The sequence below is a fragment of the Indicator indicator genome, chromosome 2 (assembly GCF_027791375.1).
Source record: "Indicator indicator isolate 239-I01 chromosome 2, UM_Iind_1.1, whole genome shotgun sequence".
NCBI lineage: Eukaryota > Metazoa > Chordata > Aves > Piciformes > Indicatoridae > Indicator > Indicator indicator.
The window spans coordinates 35210124-35229913 of record NC_072011.1 but is presented as its reverse complement, the minus strand read 5'-3'; the positions used below and the strand labels follow the sequence as shown (position 1 = coordinate 35229913).

Sequence of the window (19790 nt, the reverse complement as noted above, 5' to 3'; positions counted from 1 at the left end):
CTACCCATGTTTTCAATCTGATTCCACAAGGAATCACACCCTCAGTCTAGCCCTTTAAATACCGTTGAGTATAAAAGAAGAAAAAAATCCCTAGGTACTGTTTGCCAAGCCATATTTTAATGAAAATTCTTTGCTTCCAAAGACGATATATTTAATTTTTTTTCCCCATCTAAACTAAGAATAGATCGAAACCAAAAGTTTTATCTGGGCCTTTGTGAAGGCTATCACACAGCAGCACATATGTGGGTTGGCTAGTAAAGCAAAGAAACTAGAGGTTTTGCTGATGCTTGGTCTTGCAAGGTGTTTAAGGCCTACACCTGTGATGAGCAAAACTCTCTGGGATACATTCAGGGACAGCTTGTATTTGAAGACCCCTAGCATAGCTGAGGGGTCACTACAACACCCTCACTGAAGACAGCTAGAGCTGCATGGACATTCCTGTGCCAGAGACACTGAAGACAAAGGCATAGACAGTGCAAACTTTGGTATCTGACTTGGTCCGTGGCTGGCAAAAAGGCGTTCACTTGTGCCACAAGTTTGCCAGGGTCAAGATGCTGCTACTTGCTTTGTGAGGATGCAACTAGAGCCACCTCTAAGCACTGTGGGGCAGCACTTTAGAAAAAAAAACCCAAACAAACAAAAAAACCACAACAAAAAACCCCTGCCATACTAGGAGTTTCATTGGCTGGGTATCTGGAGAAGTCTAACCACCAGTTCAGCAGTTTCCACCTCTTCCCGGAGCAGGAGGTCTCTCCAGATGTGACACCTGAAAGGAAGTGCTGCTGAAGGCATCCTCAGGGAGCCAAAAATGCACAGAAGGTTTTAAGGAAGAGGAGACAACCACATCCCAAACATGTCCCGGCCGCTTATCGCAGCGAGGGAAAGGCCAAGGTGACAGACCTGTTGAGAAGGAGCCACAACCCACCAACGCCGTACGCCGGCAGGAGCATCACCCTGACTGGCAGGAAAAGAGCCTGTCCTAGAGCAGACAAGGTCAAAATCACCCCGGGGGAGCGCCCTCTGTGGGTGGGAAGGCCGGGAGGGCTCCTCCTCCTTCTTATCTGATTAGCGATCTGCCATGGGGCTAGGAGCGGACGAAGTGGTTTAGTTCTGTTCCAGCTGGACTATGAGCAGCGAGCCGTGAGCCATGCACTCGGGTAACAACACGGACACGACGAACCGACTTGAGCCCGAGGCAGGGGAGCAGGAGGTGCCGGGTGAGCGGCCCCTTTTCAGCGCTGGCACCTACGAGATGCTGGCACTGCTCGTTGCCACTATCGGCATGCTGGGCTTGTGCAACAACTTGCTAGTGCTGGTGCTCTACTTCAAGTTCAAGCGACTCCGCACGCCCACCAACCTCTTCCTCGTCAACATCAGCCTCAGCGACCTGCTGGTGTCCGTCTGCGGCGTAAGCCTTACCTTCATGTCCTGCCTGAAGAGCCGCTGGGTGTGGGACACCACTGGCTGCGTCTGGGACGGCTTCAGCAACAGTCTCTTCGGTGGGTGATGGGGCCATAGTCGTCACCAGTACCCTAGGTCTCTCCTCTCGGCTGCCCTCGCTTTCCTTGCCCCGTCTCCCACTCTCTGTCCCTACCTGTCCACCATCACATTCGCCCTCGCCAGCTGTCCCAAATCAGGTCTCCTTGCCCCAACCATAACGTCCCTCCTCCCTCGAAACACTCGTCGCTGCGTTCCTCACAGTTTTCGTCCCAGGCGTTTTTTTTTCCTACTCGTTTCAGATAGCGCTTCCCGCCCTCCCTGCCGGGCTGCGCGGCGCCAGGCGGGCGGGAAGAGGCGCTCTTCTGTCGGAGAAGCCGGAGCCCGGCGGGCCGCTGTGGGGCGGTGCTGCGGGCGAGAAGCCGCTGCTGTAGCGGTTTGCAGGGACAGGGCGATTCTCTCCCAGAGCTTTGGTAAGAAAGTCGGCAGTGTCGGGGAGCATGGGAGGTTGTCTTTTATGTGAGGAAGCGTCGCGGTCTGTGGATAAGGGGCACGTACGACATGTAGGGAACAGGTGGAAACCCAGCCGCGTCGCGTGGCAGTGCTCTGCTGCCGCCCTCGCGGGTAGCATCCGCGTTCTCCGGGCTTGTCTGTTAGCATGGGGAAGCGCTTTCAATGTCTTCAACGTGTGTGGAATTCAAGTACTATGTCTCAGTCCTAATAGCGTAAAATTTGGATTTTTGGAACACTGATTCACATGAAATGAGATGTTCTAGCACTGCAGAAGGAGTACTTCTGTTATTTCCGTTTTAAGAAACTAAGCACGTTATTGTTTTCTTCCCTGAAGTTCATACATATCCTCTACAGGTTTCTGCAGAAGAGTAGGTTGCAGTCCAGCTATTATATATTTATATTCAGTCTCTTAAAAGTAATGTGGCTTTCTTTTTACTGATAAAGGAATTTACAAAAGAACAGGTTTGAGTTTCAAATGGTGAAAACGTGTTTGGCTAATGGCTAGCCAAATATGCTCCTGTTTTCTGGCAGAGGTGTATAAATTAAAAGTGTATTGCAACACATCCTTGCAGTGTGTATGTACTGAAAATTTGCTCTAACAGGGAAAATTCTTAAGTAAGTTTTGTAGTTTTCTTGCATAACCTTTGTTGCACATAGCGCTCTCGTCTGCATTTGGTGGGTTGCTGGGATAAAGGTGCATGATTGCTCATTATTAATTTGACTGCTGTTGATTAGCTCAGCAAAAATCTCATCTTGAAAGCTTTGGTAGGTGCAGGATGTAGTTGGCTGTTTGTTCAAGGCTCAGTATGGAATGATTTCTGCAGTTAGTGAGCAGTTCTCAGACACTGTTTTGCTAGTGTTGTCAGGAAAAGTTACAGGGAACCTAGCCAACATAAGGCTGTCTGCATCACTCAGCCAGTTCAGAAACTTGAGAAACTCTAGCATCTGCCAGATGGATTCTGCCAGGCAGCTTATACAGGAGAAATGTAGTTTTGTCCCTATCTTTATCCCTTTATATGTTGTACTTAATCATTTTGATGATGGCATTTTCCATATCGGGGTCAAAAAATAAGATGCAGAGTAATGTCAGAAAACAGACTACAATAATCTTTTATCTTCCAAAGACAGATCAAATAGAAACAATGAGGTATAAATTGGCAGGCAAATTATGTAGTTATACATGATTTTTAATTTCTGTTTATTTTGAGATGTGCTATGTCATTTGTCACTATAAATGTATTCAGTGTTGATGCTTTCGTGTATCACTTTCTTTAATAAATTTGTTTCCAAAGAAATGTAGGCAAATTCATGAGCCATATCTACAGAGTAGTCATGCTAGTATCACTGCTTAGGAAAATGTCATCTTTCTCTGCTTGGTCACGTTACTTTCCTTTTCCAGTGTGTTTCAGTGTGAAGAAAATGGGTTTTATTTTTATTTTTTTTAAGATGATGTATTAGAACAGTATGCATCTCTGTGTAACTTTTCATATAGAAGCAGTGAGTAAATCTACAACTTCATGTTCAGAAATATCTGATTCTTGAATTTACTTTGTTCAGCTGCCATGTAAAATAATATAATATATTTAACTTTGTAATATAATTGCATGCTAACCCTTCTGTTTATAGTATTTGTTTTGTGTTCTCAGCTAGAAATAGAAAGATGATGTTTTTCTTTTATTTTTCTGTTTGTAAAGAGAAGTGGTTCCCCACCTGAGCAGCCTAGCAGGGGTGTTTCAATACTGAAAGGAAAAGAAAAAGAACCCAGAAGATGCTGTGGAGGTAATATCACACCATCTGGACTATAGTCACCACAGCTTCTAATTTCATTTTGTAGTATATCTATGAAGAGAGCAGTAATTAAAAGGGTTTTAGTAGTTTTAGTAGTTTCTGGTGTTATTTATATTTGTTTGGGTTTTTTTTTTTTGTAAGGACTTTTCAATTTTTTATTTATTATTGTTATTTTTGTTGTTTGGCTTTTCTCTGGTTTTGTGGGTTTTGTTGTTATTGTTGTGATTTTTTTTTTTCTGAAGATGGTGGAGATACTGACTAAAGATTTCATTGAGTAATTAGATTCCATATTTATAAATACATTTCTCTAGTATATAACCTGCTGAGTCTCTTGGGTCCTCACAAGTCTATGGGACAGGATGGGATCCATCCTAGGGTAGTGAGAGAACTGGCAGATGAGCTTGCCAACCTGGCTCACTGGAGAGGTCCCAGATGACTGGAACCTGGCCAATGTGATGCCCATCTACAAGAAGGGCCAGAAGGAGGAACCAGAAAATTACAGGCTTGTCAGCCTGACCTCAGTGCCAGGCAAGATTATGGAACAGATAATCTTGAGTGCAATCACATGGCACCTAAAAATGGCCAAGGGATCAGACCCAGTCAGCATGGATTTAGGGGGAACAGGTCCTGCCTGACCAATCTGATCTCCTTTTATGACCAGGTGACCTGCCTGGTGGATGTGGGAAAGGCTGTGGATGTAGTCTGCCTGGACTTTAGCAAAGCTTTTGACGCCATCTCCCATAGCAAACTCCTGGAAAAGCTGACAGGCCACGTCTTAGGTCCAGTTAGTGGCCAGTCTTTAGTGGTGTCCCCCAGGGATCAGTGTTGGGCCCAATCCTGTTTAATATCTTTATTGATGATCAGGACTAGGGCATTGAGTCCACCATTAGTAAGTTTGCAGATGACACCAAGTTAAGAGTAGATGTTGATCTGTTAGAGGGAAGGAGGGCTCTGCAGAGGGACCTTGACAGGCTGGATAGCTGGGCAGAGTCCTACAGCATGAGATTTAACAAGTCCAAGTGCTGGGTTCTACACTTTGACCACAACAACCCCATGCAGAACTACAGACTGGGAAGAGAGGCTGGAGAGCAGCCAGGCAGAAAGGGACCTGGGGGTACTGGTCGACAGCTGGCAGAACATGAGCCAGCAGTGTGCTCAGGTGGCCAAGAAGGCCAATGGCATCCTGGCCTGTATCAGGAATAGTGTGGCCAGCAGGAGCAGGGAAGTCATTCTGCTCCTGTACTCAGCACTGGTTAGGCCACACCTTGAGTACTGTGTCCAGTTCTGGGCCCCTCAATTCAAGAAAGATGTTGAGATGCTCAAATGTGTCTAGAAAAGGGCAACAAGGCTGATGAGGGGTCTGGAGCACAAGCCCTGTGAGGAGCAGATGAGGGAGAAGAGGAGGCTCAGGGGAGACCTTATTGCTCTCTACAACTACCTGAAGGGAGGCTGTAGCCAGGTGGGGGTTGGTCTCTTCTCCCAGGCACCCACTGACAGAAGGAGAGGACAGAGTCTCAAGCTGCACCACGGGAGGTTTAGGCTGGTTGTCAGGAAGAAATTCTTCACAGAAAGAGTGATTGGCCATTGGATTGTGCTGCCCAGGGAGGTGGTGGAGTCACCATTCCTGGAAGTATTTAAAATAAGACTGGATGTGGCACTTAGTGCCATGGTTTAGTTGATTAGGTGGCGTTGGGTGATAGGTTGGACTTGATGATCTCAAAGGTCTTTTCCAACCTGATTAATTCTGTGATTCTATGATTCTGTAAAAGCCCAAGTCAGCTATTATCTTGGAGGGTGCTGGTATGAAAGCTAATGTAGCGTAAGACTTGTATGTTTATTAACTAGCAGTGCTTTTTAAAATAGCACTCCCCCACATCCTCCCCTCAGGACCTTCTGGGATGGCAGACATCAAAATTGTCAGCTTTTGAAAGTCAAGCTCTCATCAATATTAACAGTAGTTACAACTTTGCAGTTTTCAACTGCTCAGTGAACCAGAGTGACCTAATAAAGACATTTCTAGAATAAAGTGATGGTAGTTCTGATACCATGGATATGGAGTCTATTAAATAGTAACAGAGGTTACTTCACTGCTGTGGGTATGTTCTGAGGTTGGACTCAGTCATTTTACATTAGATGATGAAAGCTTATTTTTTTACAGCTATGTGATCATATTCTTGAATACGAACTTGGATATTGTTATGTGAGCTTTCTGTACAAACCCTTTAGGTCCAAAGGCTGTTCAGTTTTAAGTTCAAATAAGAGAATCCTTGTGTAATTAATTTATTTTTCACTTGGAAGAATAGTCCCTAAGCTCCAATACTTGGTGTAAGCTGTCTTCTGCATTTGTTGATCTATAAATGAGAGGTTCCTCTGACAGTAAAGAAATTTGGGATACATGATTAAGGTTGCTTAAAAAAATATACACAAACTTCAGAGTTAATTCTCAACAAGTTTTAAAAATTGCATTTGTTTGTATTATTGTAGTTAATAATCAGGAATCACTTCAGAAACCATAATCATGTAGCTTAATTTTAAATTGTCAAGTGTCAGTATGAGGATTTTACTCCTACTGTTTTGGAAATCAAGGTCAAGGTTATTTTTGCATTGTTCCTAATGTCAATATGATTAAATACATAGGTGGAATGTGTGTTTAAAATGAACTAGTAGCATCTACATTTCCAGAAATCTTTGTTATGTAATGATGACAACTTTTTTTGCCCTTAAAACTGGGAGGAGGACCTTTTACAGTTCTAGGAATTTTGGACTGGAGAGTCTGAAAATTCTCTTTGTAAAAGTGCTTCTCACTTTCCCAGCCAGCCTAGCAGTTTGAAGGCAGATCTTAGACACTGGATACATATCTTCAGGTTCTGAAACTTTTCAATTGAGAAGGTATCAGCAAAACTACAGATTATCTGTCTAGTAATAAATGCCTATTTTTTGTTCCTTGCAGTAGTCTGCTTCTGCATTATTGTAATTTTATCATTAAGCAAGTTCATGTCCTTCTTGTGTTGCATTGTACAGATTAGAACTTGCTGTTTGTATTACTGCTGGCTGTTTTTTTCTAGGTCTTGAAAGTGTTTAATAGAGCTGTTAGAATGTACAGAAATCTGATTGCTACAGTGCAAAACTGATCATTTTGACTACTGACCATCTGTCCTTGTCACACAAGTAACAATCTCAGTTTTCTTTTACTCATTAGATTCTGAAGTCAAAATACAGTTTAGGCACATAGATCTTCACAACAGAGGCCATGAGAAAAAGCTTCTCTTTGCTTTACAAAGCCATTCTTAGCGTCGCATATACTAGTGTGGGAAAAATGACGTAGATCAGATGGCTATGTGACAATACCTAAGCTTCAATGGCATGATTGTCTTAGTCAGTAATTTCCATTTAATTGAATTATACTGAGTTCCAGTATTCTTTTTTTTTTTTTAACAGGTGATTATATCTTGATGGAATATGATAGCTTCTTCAATTAAGTGATGTATTTAAACTGTGAGGCTCACCTTTCTATGGAGGTGTGGAGTCAGCTAGCTCTGTGCTGGTCTTGCTGATTCTGCCTCCTCTCCTTAATGTAAAAGCTTGTTACTGTTGCCCTGTCTGTAGTCAATCAAGCTGTCAGTGGTAGAGATCTGTGTAATCTCTTTATCTGATTTAGTAATACAACTCATGCCTGGAGGATTTGCTGTCTATCACAGAGTGCATAGGTTTTTGTGTGTAATTGCTTGAGAAGACACCTGGCAGCTAAAAATACTCAAATGTGTGAGAACCACAGAATGTTAGGGGTTGGAAGGGACCTCGAAAGACCTCATCTAGTCCAACTGCCCCAACCACCCTTCCACCCCTCTCCCACCACCCCCTTCCTTAACAGATGTGGATACCCTCTAACCTTAAGCAAGAACTTGTTTAATTGTGGAATAAAGGCTCAGGACATGATACATATATGAATCTGCTGTTTTTTCACAAATAAGCCTTTTTAAAATGACAGCGAGAACCTGATATGTGCAAGAGAAATTTGTCTCCTGATCATCCACAGGAGGTGAATGTCTGCTTTAATGCTTTCTGTACATAAGAATAGCCCTAAGGGCTTAGAAATAAGCTGTCAAATCACATGGAACACACATGTGTACCTCTTGAGCATATATCATTTTAGCCACAAGTGATGGTAACTAAACCATCTGCCAGTAGTGTTCTATGTTACTAAACATAACTTTTGGAAATGTTTAATTGAGCAATGGAAGAAAAGAGTGGAAAAACTTGAAAATAGAAATTGTCTTGAAGAACAGGAACCCAAGTCATCTATCTGAGGCATTCTCTTGACCGAAGACAGCCTAGTAAGGATATAATCTAGAGTGGGCTTATTTATATATTTTTATTTATAATTTTTTTTTTTTTTACATTTTAAACCTTAGTTATTTGTGATTGAAAGGTTAAGGTTACAGAATTATGATTAGGGACCTTTATTTTTCCTAACTGTAAGCTGTTCTTGTAAGGTTAAATAAACGCTGGCAGGTTTTAATGTAAAATTAACTGAAAGTGTTATGACCCTTCTGGAGAAGTCACCATTGGTGTTCAGCAGCTAAATCTTGATGAGCTGCCAAGTAACTATTGAGATAAAGGTGTGTGCTGTGTTCCGGTAGTGTGAGGATGGGAAAATTTGTAGGCAGGTTTACTGCAGTTGACAACTGAAGTTATTTTATTTAAGGCAAGCTGATTTTCTCCCTGCCCCTTTACACACATGTGCACAAAATACTTAAGTAAAGATTAACTATCAGAGACTGTCCTGTGGACCTGACTTCAGTTACAGTCTATTTTAAAATGAAGCAAAAGCCATTTATTGCTGTATAATATACTTCATCTAAGGCTATTCTCTGCACACTGAAATAATGATGTCCTGTGCCACCGTCTTGCATTACCAATGTATGATATGTGCGCTGATTTCATTTCACTAAAAACACTTTCTATGGTTATTTGACAGACAGTTCTAGGATCTTGTTACAGATACCTGGAAGTTTTGGCTTTTCTTTCCTTTCTTTTCAGGCGAAAAGGAGCTACTCAATCGGGAGCTCCTGAAGGGGGGAGGAGGGCAGCAGGTTCGGGTTGCCTACGTGCCTGACGGAGTGACGTAGAAGGGGGGGGTGGGGGGTGGGGCTGCCGCGGAAACCGCGCGACACCCAAACAGAACCGGGCGCGTGGCTGCGAGGAGAGGAGGCAGCGGGGACTAGCTCAGCTCAGCCTTCTCACTGAGGGGGCGGGGGGGGAGAGGGAGGGAGGGAGGGAGGGAGAAAAAGGCGGGGTGGAGAGAGTGGTTACTGAAAGACATGGTTACGACTCAGGCAAAGGCTAGTAGAAAAACTGTGGGATGCAGGTGTTCAGGCAGCTGGCTGCAATGCGTGCTGGAGCCTGGCGCTTGATATGGAGGATGGCAGGGACAACACCTGTGTTAGGTGGGAGCAGATCAGGGATCTGATGAACATGGTAGTTGAACTAAAAGAAGAGGTGGAAAGACCAAGAACTATAAGAGACTGCAAAAGGGAAATTGACTATTTCCACAATCTAATCTCTACAAAACCAGAACAGGGATTAACTCTTAGTGGAGCAGGGGGTTTAATATCCTCCCATCAGCAAGCCCCTCAGCCTCCATGTAGTAACCCACATGAGCAGGGTCAGTGGGAACAGGTCGCTGCCTGACGGAACAAATGCAAACGGAGCAGGCACGCTGCTTTAAGTAAAGCGCACTGCCTACAGTGCACTTGCAGAATAGGTGTGAGGCTCTGCAGGAGGAACAGGGTGTCAGCAGGGATGAGGACCCAAAAAGGCCAGAAGTTGCACCAAAGACAGGTTGCCTCAGGCCACCCATCAAAACTGATCCTGAAAAGAAACCTCGAAGGGTCGTTATTATAGGAGACTCCCTACTGAAGGGAGCAGAGGGCCCAATATGCAGACCAAGCCCACTTCATTGAGAGGTCTGCTGTCTCCCTGGTGCCCAAGTAAGAGACATTGTAGGTAAAATTCCCAACCTTGTGAGTCCTTCAGACTACTACCCACTCTGGTCTTTCAGGTGGGTAGTGATGATGCAAAAATGAGAGGCTCACAATCAATTAAAAGAGCCTTCAGGACCTTAGGGCAACTGCTAAAGGGATCAGGAGCTCAAGCTGTGTTCTCTATCCCTCTAACATCAACAATGGACAAGGGAATATATAGGAAGAGCCAACAGGTCAATTCATGGCTCCAGGACTGGTGTCATCAACAGGGGTTTGGGTTCTACAATCAGGGCTTGGTTTACAAGGCACCAGAGCTGCAAATAACTAACGGGACGCACTTGTCCCAGAGGGAGGAAAGGATCCTGGGGCAGGAATTGGCAGGGCTCATTGATAGGGCTTTAAACTAGATTTGAAGGGGGAAGGGATGAATAGTCTCCTGCTGGCTGTTGACAAATAGTGAAGCAGGTCACCAGAGGCAGAGGTATGGAAATCTAGTGAGGGCTCCCCTGAGGCAAGCCAGGGATGATGCCCCAGGACACTCTGTGGAAATCAATGGGGAATTGGCGCAAGAGGACAACAGGGCCGGCCCAGCTGAAGTGCCTCTATGCAAATGCACACAGTTTGGGCGACAAACAGGATGAATTAAGGGCCACTGTGCTGCTGGGATGCCATGCCATAGTGGCTATTACTGAAAGTTGGTGGGATGATTCCCATGACTGAAATGTAGGGATAGATGGGTACAAGCTCTTTAGGAAGGATAGGCAGGGAAGGAGAGGAGGAGGTATTGCCCTCTATATCAGTGACCAGCTGGAATGAGTGGAGCTCCACCTCGGGAAGGATAATGAGCTGGTTGAGAGTGTATAGGTCAACATTAAAGGCAAGACAGGGGAGGGAGAAGTTACTGTAGGGGTCTGCTACAGGCCACCTGACCAGCAGAACCAAGCAGATAAGGCCCTCCACAGGCAAATAGAAGCAGCTTCCAGGTCACAAACCCTGGTCCTCATGGGGGATTTCTACCACCCTGACGTCTGCTGGAGGGACAACACAGCAAGGCACCAGCAATCCAGCATGTTCCTGGATTGCATAGATGACAACTTCCTCCTCCAAATGGTAGAGGAACCAACAAGAAAAGGTGCTATGCTGGACCTTGTTCTCACCAACAGGGAAAGGCTGGTGACCAGTGTGAGGCTCAGGGGCAGCCTTGGCTGCAGTGACCATGAAGCAGTTGAATTTAAGATCCTCAGGGCAACCAGGAGGAAGTATTCTAAGCTTACGACCCTAGGCTTTAGGCATGCAGACTTTGATCGCTTCAGGGATCTGCTGGCCAAAGTATCATGGGATGAAGCCCTAGAGGGAAGAGGGGCCCAGGACAGCTGATCAGTATTCAAGGATCACCTCCTCTGTGTCTGGGAGCAATGTATACCAACAAAGAGGAAAGCAGGGAAGAATGCTAGGAGACCTGCCTGGATGACTAAGGAGCTCCTGGATACGCTATCACTTAAAAGGAAACCCAACAAGGAGTGGAAGAAAGGAAACTAGAATGGGGGGTATATAAGGAAGCTGCCTGAGCAGCAAGAGACCTGGTTAGGGAAGCCAAGGCACAGTTTGAATTGAATCTAGTGAGGGAGGTCAAAGGGAACACCCAGAATTTCTACAGGTATATTAATGGTAAAAAGAAGACTAGGGAAGGTGTGAGCCCCCTCAGAAAGCAAATAGGTGAAATGGTCACAAATGACATGGAAAAGGCTGAAGTTCTCAATGACTTCTTTACTTCAGTCTTCACTACAAAGGCCTCCAGTTACTGCAATACTGAGATGGGATGCAGCTTGATACAAGCAAAGTGTTGATTTATTGTGTAAAGCTTTTTCCTTATATAGGTTAATAAAATCAAAAGGCAACTTGTGATTGGTTATTAAACATGCCCAAATGACAGTTGTAAACTTATGATTGGCTACAGAACAATGAACACATATATCTTACCAAGACTTAAACAAACGTCAGACAAAAAATAAAAGATTCTACAATTCTGCTCATTTTACCAAGTTCCCATTATCAGGTAACTTGTTATCCCAGCGTAACTCCCTCAGGTCACAGTGACTGTTAGGAGTCAGCTATCTGTACTTTTCTATCCACACAGCTGCATTCCATTCCCAGGGTTCATGACTCACCAGGGTCAAAGTATTTCCCTTTATCAGCAAAGCTGTGCCTGGGATCCTGCTACATCCAGCAACACTCCTGGAGTCATGGAAGATAATGGCAGGGACTGGAAGGAAGAACTTCCTATCATAAATGAAAATCAGGTTCGTGATCACCTAAAGAACCTGAAAGTGTTCATGGGACCTGATGGGATACACCCATGGGTACTGAGAGAACTGGCAGATGAGGTTGCTAAACCCCTCTCTATTATATTGCAAAAGTCATGGCAGTCTGGGGAAGTCCCCACTGACTGGAAAAGGGGAAACATAACTCCCATTTTCAAAAAGGATAAGAAGGAAGAACCAGGGAATTACAGGCCAGGCTCACCTCTGTGCCCAGTAAGATCATGGAGCAGATCCTATGGAGGCACTGCTGAGACAGAAGAATAGTGAAGAGGTGCTTTGGTACAGTCAGCATGGGTTCACCAAGGGCAAATCCTGCCTGACAAACCTGGTGGCCTTCTATGACAAGGTCACAACATTAATAGATGAGGGGTGACATGAACAGTGGCACTGAGTGCACCCTCAGCAAGTTTGCTGATGACACCAAACTGTGTGGTGCAGCAGACACGCTGGAGGGAAGGGATGGTATCCAGAGGGACCTTGACAGGCTGGAAAGGTGGGCACAAGCCAACCTCATGAGGTTCAACAAGACCAAATGCAAGGTTCTGCATCTGGGTCGGGGCAATTCTGAGCACCAATAGGCTGGACCGAGACTGGCTTGAGAGCAGCCCTGAGGAGAGGGACTTGGGGATGCTGGTGGACGAGAAGCTCAACATGAGACACCAGTGTGCACTTGCAGCCAACCAGATCCTGGGCTGCATCAGGAGAAGTGTGGCCAGCAGGTCAAGGGAGGTGATTCTCCCCCTCTACTCAGCTCTGGGGAGACCCCACCTGGAGTACTGCATCCAGTTCTGGAGCCCCTATTACAAGAGGGATATGGACATGCTGGAAGGTGTCCAGAGAGAGGCCAAGAGGATGATCAGAGGGCTGGAGCACCTCTCCTATGAGGACAGACTGAAAGAGTTGGGACTATTCAGTCTGAAGAAGAGAAAGCTCCGAGGTGACCTTATTGTGACCTTCCAGTATCTGAAGGGGGCCTACAAGAAAGCTGGAGAGGGACTTTTTAGGATATCAGGTAGTGACAGAACTAGGGGGAATGGAACAGAGCTGGAAGTGGGGAGGTTCAGACTGGACATGAGGAAGAAGTTCTCCACCATGAGAGTGGTGAGAGCCTGGAATGGGTTGTCCAGGGAGGTGGTTGAGGCCCCATCCCTGGAGGTGTTTAAGGCCAGGCTGGATGAGGCTGTGGCCAGCCTGATCTAGTGTGAGGTGTCCCTGCCCATGGCAGGGGGGTTGGAACTAGATGATCCTTGTGGTCCCTTTGAACCCTGACTGATTCTATGATTCTTACCCTGCAAAGGTAGTTTGTTTCAAATGTCTGTTTTTATGGTTAGCTGCTTCAGCCTCTGTTCTTATAGCTATGATCTCGTTACAGTAGAAATCTTACATCAAAGAGGAATTTACTGTAGTATGCTGTGAGCTGCATTTCTTGCCTGCATGCTCCCAGGCACCTCATGAATACCAACTAACAAGGATTTGCATTTCAGTACATGCAGTCTAACAGGCTAAACAAGGTCACTTTTACAGTTCAAGTGAAAAACTCAGGTATCCCTTTAAGCAGCATTAGTTTCAAATGGAAAGGACTTTCATCTAAAACTGAGATTTATGTGTAAGTAATAATTTTTAGAGATACTGAGCTTCCAATTACTTGATAATGTCAAGAACTCAGTAAATTATTGTTTCTGAAAGCCTATACTTTCATGTGAGTATCTGTGCTTTTGATTACTTTGTCATGGTCAGATTTCAGTACTTGTACATAAAAACTGATAGGAAAAAAATGTTAGGCAGGGGTGTTAATCATTGAACACCGTTGCAGGGTGAAGGAAGGTGGTAAAGAGCAAGAGGTTAATTTATGAATTCTGACTCGCTATCCTGAGGAGAGCTGCTCCTCCTCTCCACTGATTACAGACAAATAGTTGAAATGAATGCTTTTATGAGAGCAGCAAGATGGGAAAGGACGCTCAAAATAACCCAGTGTTGTCCAGATAGGATTCCTTCAACCATGTAATGCTTTGCTTTCCTGATTATTCTTTGGAATACAAAGACTTAGAGGAAATCTTGAAAAAAGTTGGAATTCTTCCAGTCATTTTGTTCACATAAAAGTTGAATATCTCTACTTTCAGTTGCTGAAAGCTTTCTTTGACTTTGATCTCAATTCTGAATTCCCTAGAATTTCTAACGTTTTTGTTACTGCCGATTATCTCACTTTTTTTAACATGGTAACTTTTTCTTTGAAGAAAAACTCCACAACTGCCAGCAACAATCCCATACCCTTGGAGTGTGATCACTCACGTAAGTAACACTTGGAAAAAAAGACCAGGCCAACACTTTTTATTTTTTTTTTCTCCTTGTCCTGCTTCAAAGGCCATTGTACATCATAGGTCAGATACCAGCACCCTGCTCCAAATAGTTCTGAAGTTAGTGGTGCTGGTTTTGTTTGTAGTTAGTAATAGTTTATTGCCCCCAAAGCTTATTTGTGTTATATTCATAACATGATCTAGCTAATTTTGAATAAACTGGCCAGCAAAGGAAACATCAAGAGGACTTCAGACCAGTTTGCAATGTTTGTGAGTGATTTAATTGATTTTCTTTATTTTTCCTGCAGGAATTGTTTCAATTACGACTCTTAGTGTCCTTGCCTATGAACGCTACATTCGAGTAGTCCGTGCAAAAGTGATTGACTTCTCTTGGTCTTGGCGTGCTATCACATACATCTGGCTCTACTCATTAGCCTGGACTGGAGCACCTCTTTTGGGCTGGAACAGATACACACTGGAAATTCATGGATTAGGTTGCTCAGTGGACTGGAAGTCAAAAGACCCCAATGATATCTCCTTTGTGCTCCTGTTTTTCCTTGGCTGTCTAGTAGCACCTGTTGGGATCATTGCCTATTGTTATGGCCACATTCTATATGCAATAAGAATGGTAAGTTAATTAAAATAAAAAACTTCTCTTGATGTAATACTTTTCAGGCTAAAATGTTGATTCTGTATATTTTTTGGTTCAGAGCCTAAATTTGTGCTCTTGCTTCGTATTCTAACTTCTAAATGTTTAATATTCATCCATGTCAGGAACCACTAGAAAGTGTGGAGGACTAGAGCAGAGCTACCTTAGAGCTACCAAAGTCTTATTTGTGTTAATTTTAGTAGGAATCAGTTAAGGAGCTGTTCATGCTCACTAATCCACATCATATCCTCCCTTGAAAAAGGGGAAAAAGAAAACTGTTTGCAGTTCTGCTGATTAAAAGACTCTCTTCCTCTCCACCCTTTAGAAGGAAACCCTGTAAAACACTTCCAGGTTGAGATTAAGTGCTGTTATAACAATTTGACATATAATGGCAACCCATTTTAATGCAGTCTAGATCTTTCAGTATTAGAAAGTGCAAATGTTTCATATTCTATGAGTAATTACTCTGGACCATCTGGTCAATGGTACTGGCACACCTCATAACTTACAGAGAATACTCATGTACATGTCCCATCTTTTCCTCATTTTATGACTTGCTTGGGTAACATTGGGAACCTGCTGCTGAGTAATCTGCTTTAAATAGAGATTTCATCATTTTAGGGTAGCAAACTAAGTGGCAGAACAGTACAGAGAAATCTTTAGATGTCTAAAGATCTAAAGAGCAGTCTTTAGAGAGAAGATGACACAAATCTACAGGACTGTCTAAGATAAAGGATCACTCAATGAAACTGCACTTGCTTATGCCGATGGATGAGGGGCAAGCTAGTTCTCTAAAATACTTCAAACAACTACATCATGTTTTGCTACATCGCTGAATTTATTGTTTTCTGGTAGATTTTCTATTTTTTCCTCAAATAATATTTTTATGCTTAATATACACAGTAAAAGTCTGGGAAGCATGATGTAAAGTTCCATAAGAATTGTGTTCAGAAGAGAAGGTGTATGGTGTCAGTGTCTAAAACTAACTTACTGAGTTAGTTAAATGTAGAACTATTCAGTTTCAAGCAAAATACAGAGTTATTTTAGTTTACTCTTCTTTTTCTTCTACAGCTACACTGTGTGCAAAATTTCCAGACTGTTCAAGTGATCAAACTTTTAAAATATGAAAAAAAGGTGGCTAAAATGTGTTTCTTAATGATCTCCATGTTCCTTATTTGTTGGATGCCCTATGCAGTGGTCTCCTTCCTGGTAACATACGGCTATAGCAACCTTGTAACTCCAACAGTAGCTGTTATCCCATCTTTCTTTGCCAAGTCAAGCACTGCTTATAATCCAGTCATCTACATCTTCATGAGTAGAAAGGTAAGTACGTTAAGAATATTCTTATTTATATACTACCAGAAATTGGATTGTAGGTGTCTGAGTTCACACATGAGGACTCGTGTGAAAGGGATAGGAAAGAGTGTCAAAGTTTAAGTGTCTAGTTTTGACGCTTTACCCATGAAATGGATTGCAACTAGCAAACCTCATCTGAATCACTCCTTTAGCTCAATAGAACTCCATCAGAGAAAATTTGGAAGATATGGTGTCCATCTCCAGGCCCTGGAGTTACTTAAAAGGAAGAAACCATCGCTACGTATCCCCTTTTCACACCTTGTTCCTTTCTTCTGCATCCTCCTGCAAAGTGTTTCTGAGAATATTCTTCCCTTTCTAGTTCACATGTGTGGCTTTTTTTCCTTTCTTTCTTCGTTTTTCTTTCCTGTTTTGTTGTTTGTTTTTTTTTTTCCCTGAATACAAGCTCAATGCCTGTAGCACACCTTGGAGCCTCATCCTTTGTTCTTTGCAGATCTGGCTGCTGCTAATGAATTGCATTTCAGTGCCCTCTGCTGGCTAGTTGACCCTATTAGGCTCTGGCAGAGAAAAAAAAAATCCACCATATTTGTTACAGCACTGAAACTAATTTAGAGCAAGGTGGAAATATGCAGAAATTGATTATTTCGAGTGACTTGTTTTACTTCTGTCTTGACTGGATTGTATGTGATGTGAATGTTTGGGAAGTTGTAACATCTTTCTTTTTCTTCTTTTTTGCAGTTTCGACAATGCCTTTTGCAACTTCTGTGCTTTCGCCTGATGAGATTCCAGAGGACCATGAAAGAGACACCAACAACAGGGAGTGACAAGCCAATACAACCTATAGTTACATCTCAGAAAGCAGGGGATAGGCCAAAGAAGAAAGTGACTTTCAGCTCTTCTGTCATTTTTATTATCACTAGTGATGACACTCAGCAAATAGATGACAACAATAAACACAGTGGGGCACAAGTAAATGTTATCCAAGTAAAGCCACTATAGTGACAAGCTAAAGAGACATGAGAATGAGATGGACTTCAGCCAGTAGACTTCTTAGATTGGAGACTGGTTTCAGTGGCAGTGTCTGTGGGTCGCTAAAGAAAACCGCGTTCTTAAGCTGTGAAATACTGAAGGGATTCTGCATCTGATGCTCTGCAGGCAGTTCAGTTTTGGTCACAGTACTGAAGTTTCTGCATCTATGCCAAAATCGGTGATGGATGATGTTACTCTGAGATCTCTTCAAGTATACTGTAGGCTTGCCATTCAGGGGAACTTGATCAGGCTGGAGGAATATAAAGTTCAGCAAGGGCAAGTACAAAGGAAGGAAGAGCAGTGCTGCAGCACAGCAGGCTGTGCCCTGGCTGCCTGGGATGCATCTCTGTGGAAAAGGATGTGGCGTCTTGTTGCTTAGTGAGTAGGGTGTGATCCTGTACTGTGTCCTCGCAGCAAGGAAGGGCATCAGCATCCCAGGCTGTATTGACAGGGCTGGAGCCAGTAATCTGAAAGGATTATGCCCTTGATTTAGCTGTCATTAGACCATGTCTAGGTACTGCATCCAGTTTGGAGACCTCCATACAGAAAAGAAATCTGTAAAGTGGGATGAGTTCGGTAGAGTCTCCTAAAATTGTCAGGAGCTGTAGTATTTGGCCTGTAATGAGAGGCTGGAGGAGCTGCATTTGACCAGCCTGGAGGTTAAAAATCTTCATGGGAACCTAATAGCAGCCTTCCCATTGAAATGGGGAGATTTTTAAAAAGATGGAGCCAGGCTTTTCAGGACAATTTAGAGTGGAAGAATCACAGATGAGCAGCACTGAAACAAGAGATTTGGGTGGGGTATTAGATGAAGTTTTTTTCACCTCAAGGGCAGCCAAGCAGTGGAGCAAGCCAGACTAGAGATTTCCTGAGGTTCTTTCTAACTTCCATTATCCTGCGAGCCCTGAACTGGCAGCATTCCAAGTGCAGAATCATCAGGGAAGGAGGAGCATTTGAAACTGGCTGCAGTATTGTTGATCTGAATTGGTGCTTTGCAGGGTCAGTCATGAGAAAAGTGATGTCAGCAATGACTGGGGTCATGGTTAAACCAGAAGCCCTCAGAATGCTGTCCCTGTGTACTCTGCAAGTCATTCTCTCAGTGCTACCTGGTAGGAGCCTTGAGTTACATAGTGAAGAAGATCATACAAACCAGAGCACCAATGAAAAAAGGTCAGTGAAAAGGGAGAATTAGATGTTTGTGTTGGATTTTTTTTTTGTTTACAATACATGCTTTGTGTATCTGTATCTTGCATCCATTTGTTCTGTACGTGCACCAGAACCATCATGCTCTATTAATCCTGAACCTGTTCTGGAACTTTGAAAATACTGGTTAGAGGAGAGCAGGGTAACTTTTTCCTAAGTTGCAGCGTAAGTAATGGAGCTCAGTAAAAGAACAGAGAGATAGAGATTTAAAAAAAATAAATATTATTTTCTTCCTCTCACCTTAGTAAGTGTTGCTGATCCAAGTAGTCACAAGATCTTGCTCCAGACATCGGTTCTGGTCAGTATTGGGTGAGTATGTTAAAACTAATTTTGAGTTACAGTGGCTAATTCTCTACTGCATCCATTTCATGGGTGTAATTTCTGTGCCTCAGTCTGCTAAAGAGGCAGTATAGATCTACAACATGCACCTTTCCGTATCTGCAAAAGCTGTAAGAAAAGCAGTTAAGAAACCACTTGCTTCCTCTAGGGACAAATCTTCTGAGAGGTATAAAGGGAATATGCATTGGCCCTGCCATCAAGAATAAAACTTCAAAAATACATAGAAAAAAATCAGTGTGTAAATACAGAAGCTTTCAGTTAATTCCTGGGAGTAGGGAATACCCTCAGCTCAGAACAAGAGACTGACTTTATGCTTGTGCCTGGTACTTTGAAGAGGCAAATTCCTTACATGCACACCTTTCTAGAGCTTTAGCACTGGTGAACTGGCTCTGTCATGTCCCAAAGTGCATCTGGAGTCCACTCTGGCTTCTAGATTAAATCAGATAATCTGAGAGAAAACAGATGATAAATACTTGTCTTTGTTTCTTTCGTGTTTGTAATTTTTGTTTTGCTACAAATGAATAGGTGATTCACCATGTCAAAGCATGTTCATTGCAATGTCAAGAGCTAAGCTTTCAGCCAGCGATCACCACATCTATGCACATTTATACTTACAAAGGGAGAAAGGTGTATATTAGCATTCCATGTCATAATTCCATCCTTTTATCAAAATGTTTGGCATTTTAGTGTTTTCTGCATATTGAGCTTTCAATAAGTGATTAAATGCACCCTATTTATATCAGTGTGTTCTCAGTGAAACTTCTTTTTTCCCACTGAGAATGAGATGGGTGTTGTCACTTGTTGCATACAGCTTGAAGGGCAGCATTAGGCCCTGAGAAAACAGTAGCATTTTGGAATTCCAGTCTTTGTAAAGAACAAGTAGAGAGTCTGTAAAGAGAAACTATCCACTATTCAGATT

General features: G+C 43.3%; 1 protein-coding gene across 1 annotated transcript; it reads left to right on the top strand.

Moving 5' to 3' along the window:
* The first annotated feature begins 1147 nt into the window (after positions 1-1147).
* On the top strand, positions 1148-17299 carry OPN3 (opsin 3). The gene is made up of 4 exons (XM_054398703.1): positions 1148-1499; positions 14646-14965; positions 16058-16309; positions 17039-17299. Exons 1-4 carry the CDS (start codon positions 1148-1150, stop codon positions 17297-17299), a joined length of 1185 nt encoding a protein of 394 aa, XP_054254678.1.
* The last annotated feature ends 2491 nt before the right edge of the window (positions 17300-19790 follow it).